Source organism: Embiotoca jacksoni, unplaced genomic scaffold (assembly GCF_022577435.1).
Source record: "Embiotoca jacksoni isolate LCO1_2020_lvr unplaced genomic scaffold, fEmbJac1.0.p SCAF_64, whole genome shotgun sequence".
Classification (NCBI taxonomy): Eukaryota; Metazoa; Chordata; class Actinopteri; family Embiotocidae; genus Embiotoca; species Embiotoca jacksoni.
The window spans coordinates 331,799-351,920 of record NW_027185419.1 but is presented as its reverse complement, the minus strand read 5'-3'; the positions used below and the strand labels follow the sequence as shown (position 1 = coordinate 351,920).

General features: G+C 43.7%; 1 protein-coding gene across 9 annotated transcripts in view; it reads left to right on the top strand.

The window, feature by feature from the left end:
• The window catches only part of crtc3 (CREB regulated transcription coactivator 3), a 32,168-nt gene extending 12,246 nt beyond the window's left edge, over positions 1–19,922 (top strand). Inside the window, exons 5-15 of one of the 9 annotated variants that reach the window (XM_069175151.1) lie at positions 3,408–3,470; positions 5,689–5,792; positions 9,146–9,184; positions 9,301–9,386; positions 11,135–11,184; positions 11,979–12,217; positions 13,449–13,684; positions 13,950–14,162; positions 15,333–15,413; positions 16,230–16,455; positions 17,103–19,922. In XM_069175151.1, the coding sequence (XP_069031252.1) occupies positions 3,408–3,470; positions 5,689–5,792; positions 9,146–9,184; positions 9,301–9,386; positions 11,135–11,184; positions 11,979–12,217; positions 13,449–13,684; positions 13,950–14,162; positions 15,333–15,413; positions 16,230–16,455; positions 17,103–17,308 (1,543 nt within the window). In that variant the 3' untranslated portion in view covers positions 17,309–19,922. Of the gene's footprint in view, positions 1–3,407; positions 3,471–5,688; positions 5,793–9,133; positions 9,185–9,300; positions 9,387–11,134; positions 11,185–11,978; positions 12,218–13,448; positions 13,685–13,910; positions 14,163–15,332; positions 15,414–16,229; positions 16,456–17,102 lie in introns of all 9 variants that reach the window. The other 8 variants (XM_069175148.1, XM_069175150.1, XM_069175147.1 and 5 more) reach the window with 8 other exon arrangements.
• The last annotated feature ends 200 nt before the right edge of the window (positions 19,923–20,122 follow it).

The following is a 20,122-nucleotide window of genomic DNA, read 5'->3' as shown; positions in this document are numbered from 1 at the left end:
TTCATGCGTCTACTAACAATCAGAGGATTTTTACTTTAGTTGAGTTATTTGTGGGAGATTTCTGCACCGTGATGAAAAGAATCGGACCAGTTAGCCACGTCAAGGTGCACGTTACACAAGAAGTGTTTGTAGAAAAGCTTTTCTTAATTGCACGCGTAGCTCGAGCCCGCCTTCTCCGAACAGAAAAGAAACCATGAAGTCAAGACGAGACTGACGAGCGGCACGGTTCAGGAAAGCAATTTAAAACGCGTGACGTGAACGCTCACCTCAAAATTCAACCGCTCTACTTCCTCAAATCAACTTTCTTTACGATGTATTTTATGGATTAACACGTGACGAAAGCTTCCAGGTTGATAATCGATGGACCCATGAAGTCAAATATCTCGTCTCTGCGGTTTGCAAGAAGCTGATAAGCTGGTTTGGGTGGAGCTCAGCTCAGCTAGTTGTCAAAGTATCTGGAGACCCCTCATCTAAGATCTACAGGAGACAGTTGGACGACTTATCAAGAGTCATACTGAAGACAGACGGCTCCAGTTTTCACCACTCAGCGTTTGTGTGTGTTTTTTTTTTTTTTTAAACGGACGTTTCCAATGTGCAATCTGGTAATTTCATAAATTAGGTTATGATTAATGTCATTACAACAGCAGCGTTGTGCAAGAGTGGCCTCTTTGCTGTCTATGTGGACGGTGGAGCAGGATTATTATTTATTTTTTTATTTTTTTCACAATGTTTTGTTTTCAAGTGGAACTTTAAATAAAGACGTAACACACTGTTGGAAAGGAGGGCTGGGGGGGAGGGGGGTCTGTTCCTTCTGTTGCTCCCGTCTTAATATGCTGAACACATTTAAAACCACGTTGGTTAAAGTTAACGAGCGTCCTTGGGCTCTTGCGTCGCTGCTCTGGAGAAGGAGATTCTCGTCAGTCTCGGGGGAGGAGGGGGGAGTCGGGGTGGAGGGGGGGAGGGTGCAGGAGAGCAGGGCGGTGAAGTGTTTACAACTCCAGCTACATCTGCACTGCATTATCGCTAGTCAGTTGTGGAGAAGAGCCGCAGAGCTCCTTTAACTGTTTCGCGGCAGCGGTGCGACGCTTTCTGCTGACGCAGCGCGAGACATCTGTTGAAGTCTGTTCGGACCAACTTGAGCAGAAGAAAAGGGGAACACGAGAGAAAAAATGTGCAGCTTTAAAATATGTGTCCAAAAGTCTCAGGCACTTGAGCTCTTTAGCATTTTTTTTTATTTATTTTTTTTTAATCGTTTCGTACCAATACGCAGCGACAGAGATGCTGCGACCTCAGGAAGTGTCTGAAGCTGCAATACCACAGAGTGCCACTAGAGGTCGGCTCCATAGACTCCCATTCAACTAGTCAATAAAATTTATCCACGAGTTATCTCGGTTTTTTTGTTTGTTTTTTTTGCTAAAGTCACTCCTTCTTATTAGTTTTGAAAGTAATAAATCTTTAATTAGAAAATGAGCATGAAATAAATAAGTCGTATTTTCGTCCAAATATGGTCACTTCCTGCTCCAAAACCGCTCCGAACTAGCAAAGATGGCGCCGGGACAAAAAAATCTGAAAGAACTAATTATTGAGTCGATCTGAATGGACATAATCGAGACACTCGGCACATAAAAACACAGATACGGCTACATCTGCATGTATTACAGCGACACACGTCAAGCTTATTCCAGCCTCCTGCTGTATTTCAGTGTTTAAAAGGCAGCGAGGCCGGTGCTTAACGGCTCGACAGGAAACTGAGTTCACAGGAACTTTTAACCGCTCCGGCCAACATGTTAGGGGGAACAAAAAAAAAAAGGAGTGATTTCCCAACTTTAATCCCTCCATCGTGATTTGGATCATTTTTTAAATTTAATATATCCAGCATCGTTCCTCTCGAGGTCACGGACGGTGTCATGTTCGGACACAAGAGAAGCTCTTCGAGGGGGCGGATCGGTTCCTGAAAGACGGTCCCGGAGGTATCGGACCTCGGCGTCCCTCCGGAGACCATCTTGCATTCAGGGGTCAGAGCCTCCATCCCGAGTCCCACGCCCTCCCTCCTCCCTCCTCCCCCCTCTCCCTCTTCCCCCTCCCTCCCGCCCCCCCTCCCTGTCTCTCTCGCTCTCCTCCATTCAGCCATCTTTGGCCTGCCGTTCCCGTACCGAGCATCTCTCTCTCCCGGGATGAAATCTCAGACCGAGGCTCCCCGGAGACGGCCGACCGCTAGAAAAGAGAAGGTTTTTCCACTGCTGTGTTTTTCTGGGAGGTTGTTGTTGTCTGGAGGGGCTTTTTGATTTTTTTTTTTTATCCTCCATCTAGGTGGTCTGATTTGCTGCTTTCATATATATATATATATATTTTCATATATATTACGACTGCTCTCGGCCGAGAATCTTTTTTTTTTTACTCTTTCAAATCAACACGTCAACGCGTGAGATATTTGTGTTTTGACGGGTGGAGCGCCACGCAACTCATCTGCATTCCTCAGTTTAGGTCATGCATCTAAATATAAGTTACAGGCGATACACCCTTCAATCACAAAGCGTTGCTTCACCAGGTAACGACACACACACACACCGAGGTCAGGGAGTTTCAGGAAGTTTACCACCAGAGGTTGGCTCCAAAAAAAGTAACTTCTGAAAAATTAAGTAGAAGTGCCTCAAGCTGCAATACCACCGAGCACCACTAGAGGTCGGCTCCAAAAAAACCTCCGGCTCCATAGACTCCCATTCAACTTCTCTTATCAAATCCAGCTCGTCCAAATATGGTCACTTCCTGCTACGAACTAGCAAAGATGGCGCCGGACAAAATTCTGAACCCGAGGCTTCGATTATCACTCAGGTTACATTCTGGTAAACAAACACGCCAACAACACGGACAGTTTGAAGAAGCCAGTTTTCAGTAAAACTTTGTTGTATTTTTATTTTTTTGCCTCTGTTACTCTCAGGATGAGTCAGGACCCCCTTTTCTTTTTTTTTTCTTAGCTGAACGCTTCAGTAAAGATCCACTTAGCCCCCCCCTCCCCCTCCCCGGCCCATCTCAGCCCTCCGACAATGACTCTTCACATCGACTTGTTTTCGTTGTTCCTCGGAGGACTGCGGTCGTCGTTCCCATTAGCGCTCGTCGTCTTTGTTTTCACTTCCTCTGATCTTCACTTCTGCTTTTCCTTTTGCTCCCGTCTTTCCATTTTTTTTTATTTATTTTTTTCCTCCTTCAAGAGTAAAAAGCAGCATGGAGTGTTTTCCAGGGTCTTTCTTCTTTTCTTTTTTTTTATATCCAATACAAATGTGATTTTTCTTCTTCTTCTCTTGAAGCAGGATTCAGGGGGTCTCTGCTTTCACCCACTCAACAAACAAAAATAATGTGTCCGTCATGCTTTTTTTTTTTTTTTTTTCTCTCTGTCTCTCTCTTTGAAGGGAACAGCAGCCATGGACTGAGGAAAAACGGCCTGGGTTTAGATTATTATCACAACTCAACAGGTGACCCTTGACCTCCACCCCTCACCACCACCACCACCATCTCCTCTCTTTACTACTTTTATGCCTCTCGCTCACAGACGCCAACAGTTTCTGTCCTCTTGTCTCTCTCGGCTGCGTAACATCCTTTTTTTTTTTTTTTTTCTATTCCTTGTGAATCTCCGGCTGATTTCTTAACATCTCAATAATCCTTTTTTTTTCCTTCCTTTAAAGCGCTGCTATAGGAAAGGCTGCAAAAAAAAAAAAAAAAAAAGTCACGAACCCTTCTGGTTTCATTTTTCTCTTTGTTGTTCTGCGCTCATCTTTTTAATGTGCTGTTTTCTGGATCGATAGTTGTTTCTCGTACTAACCGGCTTCAGGACTCCCGGCTCCTTCGCACTCTAACATCAAAGCTTCCCTTTTTGTTGTTTTTCACGTTTTCTCACTTTTCTTTACATCCTTTTTGTTAAAAAAAAAACAAAAAAAAAAACGTTTTTACTTGTATTGTTTGTGAAAATGTTTTCCTTTGATTCCTCAAAAGTTTTCAGTAGAAATTTCATTAATGTTCACGGCAAAAGAACATAATATTTTGCTTTGTTCTGGAAAAAATATCAGAAATATCAATGCGCCCGAAATTGAACGGTGATTTAAAAAAATATATATTTTGTAAATAGAAACGTGCTTTTTGGCTGTCTTGATTAAAACCTGAATCCAGTCAGGCCTCAAGAGTCAGCTGGGGTTTCCTTTAGAATTGTGTGAAACCAACAACAACAACAACAACAACAACAGGACTTCTCTGAGATGTCCAACTGTAAAAAAACTGATGCTCATAAAATCAATTTACTGTTATATGAACACAAACTGCCGGACTATCATTTAAAACCTTTTTAAAAAAAAATCCTGATATGACAGTAAAAAAAGAGGAAAAACATACTTTGAGAAATATCAAATTTTTCCACAAAAGCAATTTTGTCATTTAACAAAACAAAATGATGATTTAAGGAAATATTTTATTTAAAAAGTGGACGACTACAAATTTAACCATTTACTGCTTTTAATACAGAACATTTCTAATGTTAAATATCCTGCCATTAAAAAAAACAAAAAAAGTGATAAATTAGATTAATTACACCGTAATACAGAAAATATACACCAAAATGTTGTTATTAAAATTAAAAAATGCATGATTTTTAATATAAAGCTGGTCACTCTGGTTTGCTGCAGTTAAAGGAACTTGATGTGAAATCTCCTTCAAATAACCAAATCATTTATTAACAAAACAAAAAAAGTGCCATAAAGGTCTTTAGAATCGGAGTTTTTGTTCAGGCGGTTTTTTTTCTTTTCTTTTTTCTTCCCCAGAATAATTGCGTCTACAATAACTGACAGAATAAAACCAAAGCCGGCAGCTTTAAAAGCATCAGCTCGGATCAAAAGATGTGATTACAACACTTTTTCTACCGCGAACTGGAAGGAGAGCGGGAGTGACTCATGAAAGAGTCTTAATGGAGTAAATAAAAGCTCTCAGCTGAGGTGATATAGGTGTGTGTGTGTGTGTGTGTGTGTGTGCGTGTGTGTGTGCGTGCCTCCCCCTTTAGCCCGCCACCAAATATGGTTACTTCCTGCTCCAAACTAGCAAAGACGGCGCCGGTGCCAAATTTACAAAAACTCGAGGCTTTGCGACGGCCGTTCACAAAACCAAACGGGGGCGACGTCGCCGCTGGTTGCTGCTCGTGTGATTTTATAAGATGGTTGCAAAGACCAGGAAGTGCTTTAAAAATCAATGCAGAAGCCGACAGGCAACCGATGTAAATATTTTAAGAAAATATGTTCAAATGGGTGTACCTGTCTCGGTATAATTAACAGATAATAAGTGTTCCTCTAAAGCGCTTTAAGGTGATTTGTTTTTGAGCCCAAATGTTGTTTACATCACTTAGTGGAGTGTGTGTGTGTGTGTGTGTGTGTGTGTGTGTGTGTGTGTGTGTGTGTGTGTGTGTGTGTGTGTGTGTGTGTGTGTGTGTTGCTGCTCTGCCTCCAAACAGGCTGCATTCATCTGCAGGCTTCACATTGACCACACACACACACACACACACACACACACACACACACACACACACACACACACACACACCGAGTGACTCACTGACCTTTTATGGCCCCTGAGAAGCCCTCTGCCTCTGTCCAAGGTGCTGGAACACTTCGTATAACTCTTCTTCCTCCTCCTCTTCCTCCTCCTCCCACACAGAACCAACTCGGACTCGGCTCTCCATACGAGCGCGATGAACCCGAACCCTCAGGACCCGTTCGGCATGAACCAGCAGATGGGCCGAGGTCCCCCCCAACGCAATGGTGAGAGGAACACACACACACACACACACTCACACACACACACACACACACACACATACACACACACACACACACACACACACACACTCACACACACACACACACTCACACACACACACACACTCTCACTCACTCAAAGGGAGTCTTCATTTTATGTTTCTGCTTCAGTGTGTTTTAATATCGTCGTAGAACGAACTGCTTTACTCCGACACGTCCTCCTCACTTCACCTCCACCACCTCCACGTTTATCTGAGCTCGTCTCAGATGACACCGTCGCCGCTCGGCTCCAACCGCCCCGTCGTCTCAGTCTCCAAATCGAGATCTATATTCAAACCGGCCTCGTTAGCCGTGCGCTCATCTTCCGTCATCAGACTTCCACCTCGGCGGCTCAGAGAGGCCTGAAGGAAGTGGGAGACAGAATCCAGATAGAAAAAGTTTAAAGTCTCCTTTTTATTTTACTTTTACTTTTCAGAATGATGCTTTATGAGACTTTGTGTTCAGACTGCCAGCGTACATCAGATTTTTGTCAAATCCAGTCATTTAACGACAGGATATTATATAATATTATTATGTATATACATATAATAATACGTAACTCAAAAATGGGAGTCTGTTAAGTTTTTAACGGCTTTGAATACATTTTTTTTTATGCAGTCAAATCCAATTTTTTGTTATATTCATTACTGTATGATAATAAAAGGTGAGCAGAATCTACGCTGCCGCTAGCAGAGCTATCGGAGAGCGGAGATTTTTATTTCGATAAGAAAAAACAACGTCCGTGTCGGAAAGCCGCGTCAGCGGCGTAGCTACGTGTACGTCGTTACCACAGCAACCCACGCAGACAGCTTGGTGATGTCGAGACGAATCTCATCTGTTCACTTGCAAATAGCAACAACAACAAAAAGCCTCAGATACGTGCTTACAAGTGTGATATGACACGGTCCGATAAGTTCACGCGCGTGATGTGGAAAATTTGAAAAAGAAAAACATTATTTTTCAAATTAGAGTATTATCTTATCTTAAGAAACGTCTTCAGGCTTATTATGAACTTATTTTTTTAAATTTCCATAAAAAATTTTAACTCAACTGCTTAAAAAAAACCTTTTTCATTATTATTACCATTATTATTATCATTATTGTTATCATAGTCTATTAAAGTACCAGAGCTGCTGCCTCAGACGATCCGAATCTTTTTTATGATTATAGAAAACGCTTTTAATATTCCGATTTGTGCTCTGACTACACTGGATTATAATCTTTATGCCTCTTTTAATTGTTATTTCGCTACTTCTTTTAATGAATATAACTTTTATAGTATAAACTTAAAATAGTAGATGTCTGCTCAGCGCCTCAATTAAAAAAAGAAGAGCATCTCAACCAGGAAAGGTTGTCGCTGATGTCCTCGGCATGTTTCATCTCCGGAGCCGAGCCGAGAGGATCCATGAGCAGATGTAAAAACCCGGCGGGCGACGAGGGGACGAATCGGACACGTCGAGACATCGAGCGCAGAGCCGAAACCGGGACGTCCTCTCGGACCCACGCGGGCCGCTCCCATTACGTTTATGGTGTTTGTGTTTCTGCTCCTTCGGGTCATTCATTAACAGAGAACACCGTCCATCCGGCCGGCCGCTTCCACAAATCACCAGTCAGTTCCTCCGCCGGTGTAAAACCTTCTCTTTATGCTGCTTTTAAAACTCCAGCGTCCGCTCTGCTCAGTTCCCAAGTGTTTACAGAGTGTTGTTAAAGCAAGAGGTGACGCAGCTCGGTGGGAAACGTCAACCTGCCTGTTTGTGGGCGTACAGCCATGATGTGTCGCTCTTAAGCCAATCCACCAATAGAAACTCCCGTCTCCGGCCTTTGTCCCGCCCACCACATCTAACTCAACTCAAAACAAGGTTTTTGTAGGTTTTTTTTATTCATTCGCAGCCAAAAAGTCTAGTTTCATGATCAACATTCTCAATTCTTTGACCAAAATGAACAAAACCGTTAAGAGCGAACTTGTTTATATGATTTTATTCTCACTTCAGATACATTTTTACTTACAAACCTGATTCTTAATGCGACAAATTTGCTCTCAAAACTTTTTCTTTTTCTTTTTCATCTTGCATCATAAAGACACAAAAATACCTCCGTATCATCTAATCGGTCTCCAAATACCTTTCGGCTCCGTTGTTGTGCCGAGTCAGCGTATTATAGTTAAACCGTAAGGAGGTCATTACGTTTCCCTGAAGACGAGCGGAGCTCCCTGTCAAGTGTATACAGTCCCGTATATAGTCCACCGGCACATACCAGCACAGCACATACCTCCCCCACCCCGGGGGGCCTCGTTGACACCTCTCAAGGTTTCTGCGAGGTGTTAACCCCCCTTCACCCCGGCCGATTAAAGAAGCATCTAACCAGGAATTACAGCTATGAGTCCACAGCCCGGGTGGAAAACAGTTTCGGCCTCACTCGTATATATTCCCATCAGTCAGCTGAGATCTAACACTGATGATATTTTGTTTTTTTTAAATCCCGTACGGAGTGCTACCGAGCGGCGCGATGCCGGGGATGCCAGCCAGACATTTTCCATCCCAGTTGTCTTTGTTTCCGTCCTAGTTGCGAGCTACAGTGACCAGACACCTTTTTTTTTTTTTTTTTTTTATGGAGAAAGGAGCGGTGTGTGTATGGGAGGGGGAAGGAGGGAAATGCAGTGATTTTTAAAAAAATATTTTTTTGCCAGACCGTTGTATCACCTCATTGTCCCATCTGTTGAACCAGCAAGGAGAGGAAGGAAAAAACAAAACAAAACGCTGAACGGGCTCCCAGAGGGAAAACCGGGGATCAAAGTCTTAAAGAGTGAAGCTCAGCTCCAGTTTTTAAAAGGTGACGTCGGAAAAAAACAAAACAAAAGGGATATTCTCCCTAATAAACAACAGGCGTGTTGCATAGGAAGCCCCCCCCGCCCCCGACAGAAGAGTTGGAGAAAAGTAAAAAAAAAAAAAAAAAAAAGGCATGTGTATCTGGCATGGAGAAGAAAAAGCCTCTTTGTGGAGCGCGAGAGAAACAATTGCGCTCTCTCTTTTATTTTATTGTCCTCACCCGTCAGCTCTTCTGCCTTCGGCCTCGTCGGCGTGATTAATAACTCGGCTGCAGCGTTCGTGAAAGCGCGCCGCTAATTGCAGAGTCGCTCCACAGAAGAGCGACGCCACGATTATCAGAGCAGCTGCTTAATATTCCCACTAATGTCCTGTCTCTCTTTGGGTTTTTTTTCATGTCTTTTCTTTATTTCCTCTTATCACCCCCCCCACCACCACCACCACCTCCCCCTTCTCTTGTTTGTTTGTCTGTTTGTCGTGGAGGCTGGCGTGCAGCGAGCTTAAACGAGGCGGAGGTGGACGGCGGCGGAGACGGTGAGTCGCGTTTTTTTTTTTTTAAATTTTTCCGAAACATAAATGACCGTTTAAGATTGTGTTTTGTTTACATTTAAAATTCAACCCCCCTCCCCTCTCTTCCCCCCACCTTGCAGTCTTCTCCTTCCCCGCGCTGCCCAACGAGGAGAATCTAATAGGCGTCAGCAAGCCGCTTCCCAAGCAGCTGTGGGAGGCCAAGAAGGTGAGGCATCTTACATCCAGCATCCGGGCGTCCCGCTGCTCTCGGTGTCAGATCAGGTGATCGCGACGCCTTTCGGAGTTCCCGCCGCGACACGGCGGAGAGACTACAGGTCGAAAAACCGGTCTTTCCCGCACGGCCGTAAACAAAACGATGTTTCTGGAATCGGGAATGTCGCCGGCCGCAAAAAACTCGGGAAGCGCAAAGGAGGAAGAACATGATCAGAATAAATGTAGGAAGTTCACGCTAGTCTCTCCGTTCAAACCTCGCCAGGTATCAGAAGTGTTTTTTTTTTATTTTATTTTTTAAACTGTGTCAGTGCAGCAGAGGTTTAAGCTCCGCCCACAGTGAGAAACGCAGAGATCAGAGGACCAAATACAATAAATGAACAGAGGCTCTCACAACGGGAGCTGGAAACAAAACGTCTGCTCAGAAATTAGGTTTAAACAACATAAATACAATATTTTTTAGGCTGGAACTGCAACAAAAGGGGGCGGAGCTATAAAGTGGAGTCTGTCACTGAGTGAGGAAGAGAGAGAACAGAAGTTAAGTAAATAAACGTCGTTTTGTTTTCTTGCGATGGATGTGAGCGGCGTCATCAACTGAAAACATAAAGAAATGCATATAGGAACAAAAACAAAAACAAATTATTGTTGACAAAAGAAGCTTATTCAGCGGATTTTGGGTGGAGCTCAGCCATGTGAGTAAATGTTACAAGGAGCTCTCGGACACTTTTCACTTCGTCAAAGTAGCTCTCAGCTCTCATGAGGCGCCCCGGACAAAGAAGAAGCTGTCTTTCATAATTACACCCAGCGGGGGAGTGAAAGAAGGGACATTGATCTTTTGTTTTTTTTTGTACTCGACTATCGAGAGTCTTTTCGATCTGTAACTTCGGACAGATATCGAGTTGTTCAGGTCCCGTCAGGAAGCGTGTCGTTACCCACTTTGTTGTAAAACTTTCAGTGGATTTACGGATAGACGTTAAATACAGTTTCTCGCTGTCAGCGTGGTAGTAAGACGTTAGTGTTTCTCCACGACCTTCGTTCGGTCCCGGCGGGCTCAGCGTGGCTCTTTGATGTATCGGCAGATATCGAAGTATCGTATCGGGGGAAGAAGAAGTTCCCCAAATAACAGATGGTGCATGCAGGTACCAGCAGCTGCTGCCATCGTGTCCTCTTCTTTCTTTTTGCAGCAGCAGCAGTCTGGTTATTTTTGTCCTGTTTTGCCCCCCCCCACCCCGGCCCCCCCCCCCCGTCCCCACCAACCTAATTCCATCAGACATCTTTAGGCTGGATTAATAAAAAAACAACAATATATTGTGACATGAAATCAGACGGCAGAATTTAGGGCCGCGCGATTAATCGTAATGAAAAAACACGATATTGATTTATTCCTTTGTGAAGTCTCGTTACTAAATGAGAGCGACTCATTTTCATCAGCTGCTGCATCAAAACAAGCGCTCCCACTTTGTCCCACTCAACAAATGAAACAAAATTAATAAATGGTACGCCGTGTGGTGCAGAGCAGCAGGAAGTGAAACAAACCCAGAGAGAAAAATACTGGTTTCAATAGAGAAGACAAAGGACGTTCTTTGTTTTTGTTTTTTTATGGGTTAATGAGGGAAATGAATATTTACATTAACAAAAAACAAATTGTAAGCCAGAAAATGTTAAATTCTCTGGAGCCATATCAGGATTATTATTACTTGCTCGTGGTTTCTGGCTGTGAATAAATGTTTTTGTCCTTTTCAGGTTCAGTCTCTGGCGTCAAGGCCCAAATCATGTGAAGTGCCTGGAATCAAGTACGTCTTTAAGTCGAGTCGGCATGTTTGTAACGAAACATTTCTCATGTCGTTGTGTTTGAATCATCGTTAATGTGACGACACACAGAACCTCTTTGGAAAGATGATGAATCTGCTGCAACGTTTCACTGAGACGTTTCTTCCTGCAACAAAACCTCCGATGTCACGTGATTTAGGAAAGAACACAGACATCTCCTTCTCCTCCTTCTTCTTCTTCTCCTCCTCCTCCTCCCCCTTCTTCTTCTTCTTCGTCTCCTTCGTCTTCTTCTTCTTCTCCTTCTTCTCCTCGTCCTCCTCCTTCTTCTTTTTTTTCTTCTTCTCCTTCTTCTTCTCCTTCGTCTTCTTCTCCTCGTCCTCCTCCTTTTTCTTCTTCTCCTCCTCCTCCTCCTTCTTTTTCTTCTTCTCCTCCTCCTTCTTCTTCTTCTCCTTGTCCTCCTCCTTCTTCTTCTTCTTCTTCTTCTCCTCCTCCTCCTCCTTCTTCTCCTCCTCCTTCTTCTTTTTCTTCTTCTCCTCTTCCTTCTCCTCCTCCTCCTCCGGTGTCACATTGTGACATTGAAAAGAACACAGACATCTCCATGTTTTACCAGCATCATAAGAGCATCATAAGAGCATCATGTTGCCATGTTGCCATGTTGCCGGTTGCCGGTCCAGATCGGTTGTGATTTACGATGATTTACGTCTCGTGTGTTCGTCGTGGAGACAAACGGGATTTAAGATTCGGGGAACGTCCGGCGTCTCGTTTTAAGGTGGCGATGACTAAAGCTGCTGAGTGGACTGTTTTCACCTCCCTGCAGCATCTTCCCGTCCCCGGAGCAGAACGCCGGTCTGTCCCACTACCAGGGCTCCCTGAGCACCGGCGGCTCGCTGCCCGACCTCAGCAACCTGCAGTTCCCCTCGCCGCTCTCCACGCCGCTGGACCCCGACGACGGCGGCGGCTACGCCAACCTCAGCGGCGGCAGCAGCACCGGCAACCTGCCGGCCGCCATGATGCACCTCGGCATCGGCAACTCGCAGGGTGGGTTGGAGTTCAGAGGTCAGAGTTCAAAGTGTTCAGTTACTTGATCTACACACCCTCCAAGTTTTTGTTTACTTTTCTTCTTCTTTGTTTTCCTCCTTCTTCTTCTTCTCCTCCTCCTTCTACTTCTTCGCCTCCTTTTCCACCTTTTTCTACTTCTTCTCTTCCTCCTTTGCCACTGTTGCTCGGCAACACGGCGTGATAATTGTTGTGAAGTTTTATGATGTGACATGAGAGATGCCACAAGATGTTCTCACTGACAGAAATATTTCTGTCAGTGAGTCTTTGTAGGTTGTTTTTTTTTAATCATCTGAAAAGTCGCTTTCAGTGTTTTTGTGCTGGTAAGTCGGGAATATACAAGTTTTCCATTTTTTTTGATCCGGTTGAAATTCACGTTCATATTTCAGCTGTTTCTAAATCCAGAGTGTGTTTCATTCAAAGAGAGCCAATAAAAACAAAAGGAACGGTTTCAATTTCTTTTAATTACATTTCAAATGAATTCACTTGAAGCCTTATTAGGATCCCCATTAAATGTCAATACAAACTCAACACTTAAGCCTTAAAGCGGTTTTATACAAGCGGCAACAGATACTCCATCCCGCCCACCGATAGCTGTAACCTGACTGCACCACAGGCCTGTCAATCAAACAGAAACGCCCCCAAAAACAGGTCTTCTTGAATCTTCTTTTCTAATGAATGAGGGATTATTTTCAGATGGACCTCCAGAAAACTAATAAGAAGGAGTGACTTTAGCTAACAACACCGAGATAACTGATGGACACATTTTATTCACTTTGGATTTGATGAGAGAAGTTGAATGGGAGTCTATGGAGCCGGAGGCTTTTTGGAGCCGACCTCTAGTGGCACTCGATGGTATTGCAGCTGAAGACACTTCTGGATCGGAACCATTTTTCACATTTCCTGCGGTCTGAAAACGCCTTTCTTCTCTATTATCGATAACTCGTCGAAGGATCTCTGTGATGTGACTCCGCCCACTGCTGCTCCTTCTTCAGTGTTTTCCTCTTTGTGCTCCAGCTTGGCGCCAGAGGAACTTTGACCCTCTTTTTTTTGTGGAGGGGGGGGGGGGGGGGGGCTCTCTACAATCAGCTCCTCTCTGTCCTCTAATCGCCATCTTTCTCTCCACACACACAATAAAGTCCAGTGTTTTGGTTCTGCAAGAGCATGCTGGGAAGAAAAAAAAAATCCACTTCATCTTCAACTTTTTCCCAACCGTCTCGTTGTCCTTCAGGTCTGTCGTCCTCCCTGAGCAACCCGTCCATCCAGGCGTCCCTCAACAACTGCCAGCTGCAGTCGTCGCTCAGCAACCCCGCCATCAACTCCTCGCTGCGCCTGTCCAGCAACTCGCCGCGGCGACGGCCAGCTCCCATCAGCCCCCTCACCCTGTCCCCCGGCGCCGAGCAGCACCGGGGCCTGGCCAAGCAGATGTCCCCCACCATGTCCCCCTCGCTGTCCCCCATCACGCAGGTACTTTCCAAGGCTTCGTCTACTTTACAATAAAACTTCATTACATGAGTTCGGGTTTTTTTTGTGTGCCTTGTATTTCAGTTTTTATATAAATAAATAACGTAAACATAAAGTATGGGGGGGTGGGGGGTCCCACTGCGGAAGTGATTGTTTTTCATTGTTTTGACGGAGACGGCGTTTTGAGTAACGACAGAACAGATCAAACTTCACAAAGAGTCGTATTCAGTCCGCAGTGACTCCTGCTGGCTTCCTGTGCTCCGTGCAGGGAGTCGCTCTGGACACCAGCAACATGCCGAGGGAGCCGCCGCCGCCCTACCCGCTCTACCAGCAGTCCCAGCATGCAGCGGTGGAGCAGGGCCGACAACGCCAGCAGCAGCAACAACAGCAACAGCAACAGCAACAACAACAACAACAACAACAACAACAACAACCGGTGTCTCCGCTGCAGAACCTCCAGCTGGACTTCAACACGAGCCAAGTAAGAGCGACTCTGGTGTGAAGGTGCGGACGGAAACGCAATCGTTTTGTTTTTGTTTTTCTTGCAGAACACAAAGTTTGTATGCAAATTAGTTTGAATCTATTTATGTTGAGAAAATACTGTTGTTGTTGTTGTTGTTGTTTTTGCCTAAATAAGATAAAAAAAAATATCAGAAAATAATCTGGGAATCGACTAACCAGTTAATAATTTGAACCCCCGTGACCCTACAGGCTGTAATAGGATTTGTTTATCTATTCGGGTAGTTACATTATATCGTGGTTACAAATCGGTTATAAAATTCGCTCTGTAATTACCGTAAGTACGACCAGAAGAGTCCGTGTGAACGGCGCCCTCTGGTGGTTGCACACGACGTCGGAACTCTAAAATTGTCTACAAGCCCTCGAGTTCACGAGTTGTGACGTTGTTCGCTGACGTTTACAGAAAGGTCAGAGGTCACGGAAGTAAATTGTAATTTTAGTCACGTAGAGTTCGTCGGCGTAACTTAGATAATAGTCTGAGGAAAATGTTCATCTTCCCAACGACCTCTTTTTTTTTTTTTTTTTTTTTTTTTTGCGTCTTTGCATTCCCAGCATTGTGTTACCCGCCTGTTAGCTTCATAAATTGTTAGCCTCCGTGGCCTCTAGACGCATCCACGTTGCCTAGCAACAGTGTTTTTCCAATCATACGACTTCCCAAGTTCCATTTCGACCAAAACTGTCACAAAGACGCGCTGCTCTCTAGTGGACCGATGAGTGTATTACACACTTTAAAGCTGTGACGAGATACAAAAATAAAAAAAGTGTTGGAGTATTATTCACGTTTATCGAAAGATAATTGGAAAAACCCACCCCTGTATCATCCTGATGAGTCGACCACTTCCTGTCAGCTCTGCACAATTCACTCAGCATGTCAGGAACCAAAAAACAGCATCATGAATAATAATCAAAGAAAGATTTCAGTTTCTGTTTTTTTGTCAATCTACATAAAATTCTAAACATTCGTTTTCACTTAAGAAAAAAAAACGAAAAAAGTTATTTATCGTAGATTAATGGGGGGAGGGGATTCAAATTTCATCCTTTTAAACTTACTTTAAACTCGTTAAATAAAACGCAGACGATCGGTTTTCTGTCCACGTTTGATGTTTTGAGCGTCTTCCGTTTCCCCCGACAGCACAACAACATGGCGGCGCTCTTCAGCGACTTCATGGAGCCGCAGTTCTCCAACCGGCAGAGCAAGACGCTCCCCTACCAGGTAAAACACGCCGATATCACGTCTTGTGTCTCAACTCTTCTTATAGTTTTGGTCCCAGAATTAAGAATTTTGATTCGGAAACTCGACTTTTTTTTGGCTGCGAATCGAAACCCTTCGCCCTCGAGTCAAAAACCAATCCACCAATAGAAACTCCCGTCTCCGGCGGATGCCCCGCCCACTACGTTCAACTCGACCCGTAGGTTTTTGACTTGCGGCCAAAAAGTCGAGTTTCAAAAGCAAAATTCTTAATTCTGTCACTAAAACTACAAAAAAAATGTGTTTGCAACTCAAATCATTTCATTCTCCGTTTATATATATTTTACTTACAAACTTTTGCGCCGAAATTTGCGATTAAAACTTTGTGTCTAAGACGCAGAAATACCTTCATGTGTGTATTCGGTCAGAAGTGATTCATAATGAGACATCTCGGTTTAAAAAAAGTGTCACTGAAGCTTTTTCCTCATCAGCAACAGAAGAAGAAGAAAAAAAAGCTTTAAAAACGGTGAAAACATTTTGTGTTAACGGGGAAAACTACGGCTGCAAAACATGTCGGTTTTAAAGCGGCAGGATCTTCCCAGTTTTCAGTTCGTCCGGGTGAGCCGTGTTTTCATCGTGCCGTCGGTGTTATATGAAAACACTGTTAAAAACCCAACAAACAGCCTGGATCGCATCAAACCGGCTGCCGGCACCGAACAGGCTCCTCATTCATCCTCGCTGCTCTTCTTCCTTCCGACTTGCCAATTTTTTTTTTAATTTTTTTTTTGTACTCCTTTTTTTTTTCCCCTCCTTCTCTTCTCACCACCATCTGCCGGCCAGTTGGATCAGTTCAGCCTGTTGGAGAACGCCATGAGCTCGGCGGCGGGCGGCTCCTGCTTCGACCCGTCCTCCTCCTCCTCCTCCCCGTCCTCCTCGCTCTACTACTCCCAGGCCGCTCTGTCGGGGCTGGCCGGCGGCCACGGCGTTCTGCAGGACCCGATGCACATGAGGGCCAACATGCTGTACTCCAACTGCAGCGGAGGGCTGCCCAACATCATCCTCACTGGTGAGCTGCTGCTGCTGTTGTTGTTGTTGTTGTTGTTTTTTTGTTGTTTTTTTTTTTTTTAAGTCCTCATAAAAAACAGAAAAAAAATCTAATAAACAACGCCCGGATCGATTTGAAGAAACGAGGCATAAATAGTTTGTTGTGCCCCTTTGAAGCTGCGTCGCTTTATTTTTAGCCACCAGGGGGCAACGACACACCGCAGACTGGATATTAAAAGTGTTCGTAGCTTCCGGGTCTGAAAAGCAAAGCCGGTGCGGAAGCGCCTTGAGCTGCAATACCACCGATGGCCACTAGAGGTCGGCTCCATAGGGCCTCAAAAAGTGGTATGTTTTTGGGGGCGTGTCTGTTTGATTGACAGGCCTGTGGTGCAGTCAGGTTTTTCTAGTATAAGTGGGCGGGGCCTAGTGGGCGTCGGGTTTCCAGTAAGCTCATCTTACAGCGTTAGTGATTCTTTTCTGAGACTGAAACCCAGATATGAGCGTCAGGAAGACGACGATCAAAACTAATCACGAGGTGTTTGATTTTAGTCTGACCGGTGATGAAACTTCGGTTGTCGTGCCGACCGAAAAAGGCCCAAAAAAAATAACGTTCACCGCCTGTCGTCTGCTTGTCTCCGCCCCCTTTTTTTTGTGTGTTTTCCCCCCCAGACGACTCCCACCCGAGCCTGTCCAAGGACATCAGCAGCGCCCTCTCCACGGTGCCCGAGTGCTTCGACTCGGAGGGCGGCTTCCCGCTGGAGGACGAGCTGCGCATCGAGCCGCTCAGCCTGGACGGACTGAGCATGCTCAGTGACCCCGACATGGTGCTGCCCGACCCGTCGGTCGAGGACAGTTTCCGCAACGACAGACTCTGAACGTAAACACACACACAAAAAAAAAGAAGGAGGGCGTCAACACGTTTAACAAAACACACACACACACACACACACACACACACACACTTGGATTTGCAGTGTATCGTGTACAAAATACTGAATATGCATGCAAGACAATCTGTCGGGCCGCCCTGCATGTCGTCCGCCGCCGCTAACGAGTCGTGAAATGTGAAAAAAAGAAGCCGAGTCAGCACGCACGCAGTTTTTACACACGGAGACTCAAGAAACACTGTTTACACCTGCAAAGTTACTTCCTCCTCCCCCTCCTCCCCCCGCATGCTTCAGCTCATCTTTTCTCATATTATCTAAAAAAAAACAAAACTGTTTTTTTTAAACGATGCAGTTTTTTTTTTTTTTTTTTAAACCTCCAACCCCCCCAAAAAATAAACACAAACACAGAGGACGCCTCCTCCCGCTTCATTCCCTCATCACCAGTCTCCCCCTCCCCCCCTCTCCCTCTCCCTCTCCCTCCCCGAAGCCATGGCAACCTCATCACCATGGCTACACACCATAGCAACCGCATCACGATGCTGAGAAAGAAATGCCAACACACGCTTTCTCTTCCAGCTCCGGTCGACTTGGTGGAAAAAAAAAAACAAACAAACATCTGTCAGTAAAAAAAAAAAAAAAAAAAAACCAGCTGAAATGAAGCTTCTTTTTCAAATGTGTGTCTGTGCATAGTGTCAGATAATTTTTTTCAAAATGTCTGCCGCAGATTTATAAATATATACAGTATATCAATATATATATATATATATATATATATATATATATAAATATAAAAGCCTCAAATTCACTCTGATTAGAATGTATTTTCAAACTAGAGACAAAAAAAGGGCAAATTGTTTACAAAAGATGAGATTTTTAATAAGTAAATACTACTAAAGATTATAGATTTATGGATTTCTAATTGAGAAACACAATTCTGAGATGTGTCACTATATATGTATATTTTTTTTGTTCTTCGAGAGTTTTGGATGGATATTGTTTTTGTTTTTTAATTTTTCCTTCAGGCAGAACTCGGACAGCTCTGGGACAAACAAACAAACAAACAAACAAACAAACAAACGTCAAAATCCTATTTTAAAAGAAAGAAAGAAAGAAAGAAAAAAAAAGGAACTTTACATGATTTTTTTTTTTTTTTTTTTTCATAAAAATACTTCAGTGTACATTCATGACGTGTTTTCTTTCTTCTTTTTTTTTTCTTTCTAAGTTTCTGTTTTTTTGTACTTCGTAAAAAGCGCTTGTACTGTACTCGGTTGTGTATTGAGGGCATGAGCTGCATCTGTTCTGGCTTCCTGTCCTTTTTATGTTACAGCAATACACACACACACACACACACACACACACACACACACACACACACTCTCTCGGTGTAGTGAATCCCTCGGAGAGCAGGCTGCTGGTCACGTGGACATCGGACATCGCGTAATGTTGCACTTAAAACCGCTTTTTTTGCACTAAATTGGTTCACTTTGTGTCGACTTAACGTTTTTCCATCATCATCATCATTATTATTATTATTATTATTATTATTATTATTATTATTATTGACCTAATGACCCAAAGAAGTTGAATGAAGCCATTGCTACATGATTCGCCATGTACACACACACACACTCACACACTCACACACACTCACACACACACACACACACACACACACACACACACACACAGCAGGTGTCTAAAATAATTCGGATTATGATAAAAACGTTGTTTTCTGGCCCTTCGATCACTTGTTTTGTAAACAGCTCATTTACAGGTGATTATGTAACACTGGGACACGGAGGGCATAGACTGCCCCCTAGTGTCTGTTTTCTTTTTCGTTTTTTAAGTCGAGGTTGTTGTTTTTTGTTTCTTTTTATATTTGCTCTTATACCTATGCAACTTTTTCCAAGAGAAAGTGCAGCTTGTTGAACAGGTGCAGCTTTGTACATTTATGCAGTGTGGGATCAACACATTTTTTTTATTTTTTTTTATTAGAAGTCACTATTACACGTGTCCGGTGTCCACCTGACTTGAGTTTTTTTTTCTTTTTTAAAGGAACAGCGCGCCGTTTTATCGTCGCCGTTCGGTCGCCTGCACTGATTATGAAACGAGACGTCGTCGTGAGGTTGTTTATAAGAGATTATGTTCAGCTACAGTTACCTGCTCTCTGTTTTTATTTATCCCTGCCGTCTCCACGCCTGCCTTCTGCTGCCTTATACTCTCTCGTACTCTCATATTCCAGCAGTAACCCGCCTCAGCTAACAGTCCCCCCCCCCCATCACCCCCCCGACCCCACTTTTTAGCTTCAGCTGTGGTACTAACTGCTTCTTTTTTTTCTGTCACTTAGTCTCACTGTTTAATTTTTGGGTTTTTTGGTCTTTACTTACCTTTTTTTTTTTTCGTTGCATTTTAAAATGTACAGTTCTGTTATTTAAAAAAAATATTTTTTTTTTGTCCACTAGTGTTACTTTTGCTTTTCTTTTTTTTTATGTCATGAGTTTGTTTTTTCCCTCTCCCAAGATATTAAATTTTATCGGTTTGTAACGTATGTTATAGTGCTTATCTTTCTGATTTAATATAAACAATAAAACTCTATACTGTGTATGAAGTCTGAAGGTTCTGAGTGGCTTGTTGTGCTTGTTTCTGCCACTAGATGGCAGCAGAGTGGTGGAGTTTCAAGAGTTACACGTTTTTGGAAACGACATGAAAACACTTTCAGAGGTGACTTTGAGCCCGAGGATGATTTCTAACGAATGACTTCAACTCCATCACGTCTGCTGTGTTTTTTTTTGGTTTTTTTTT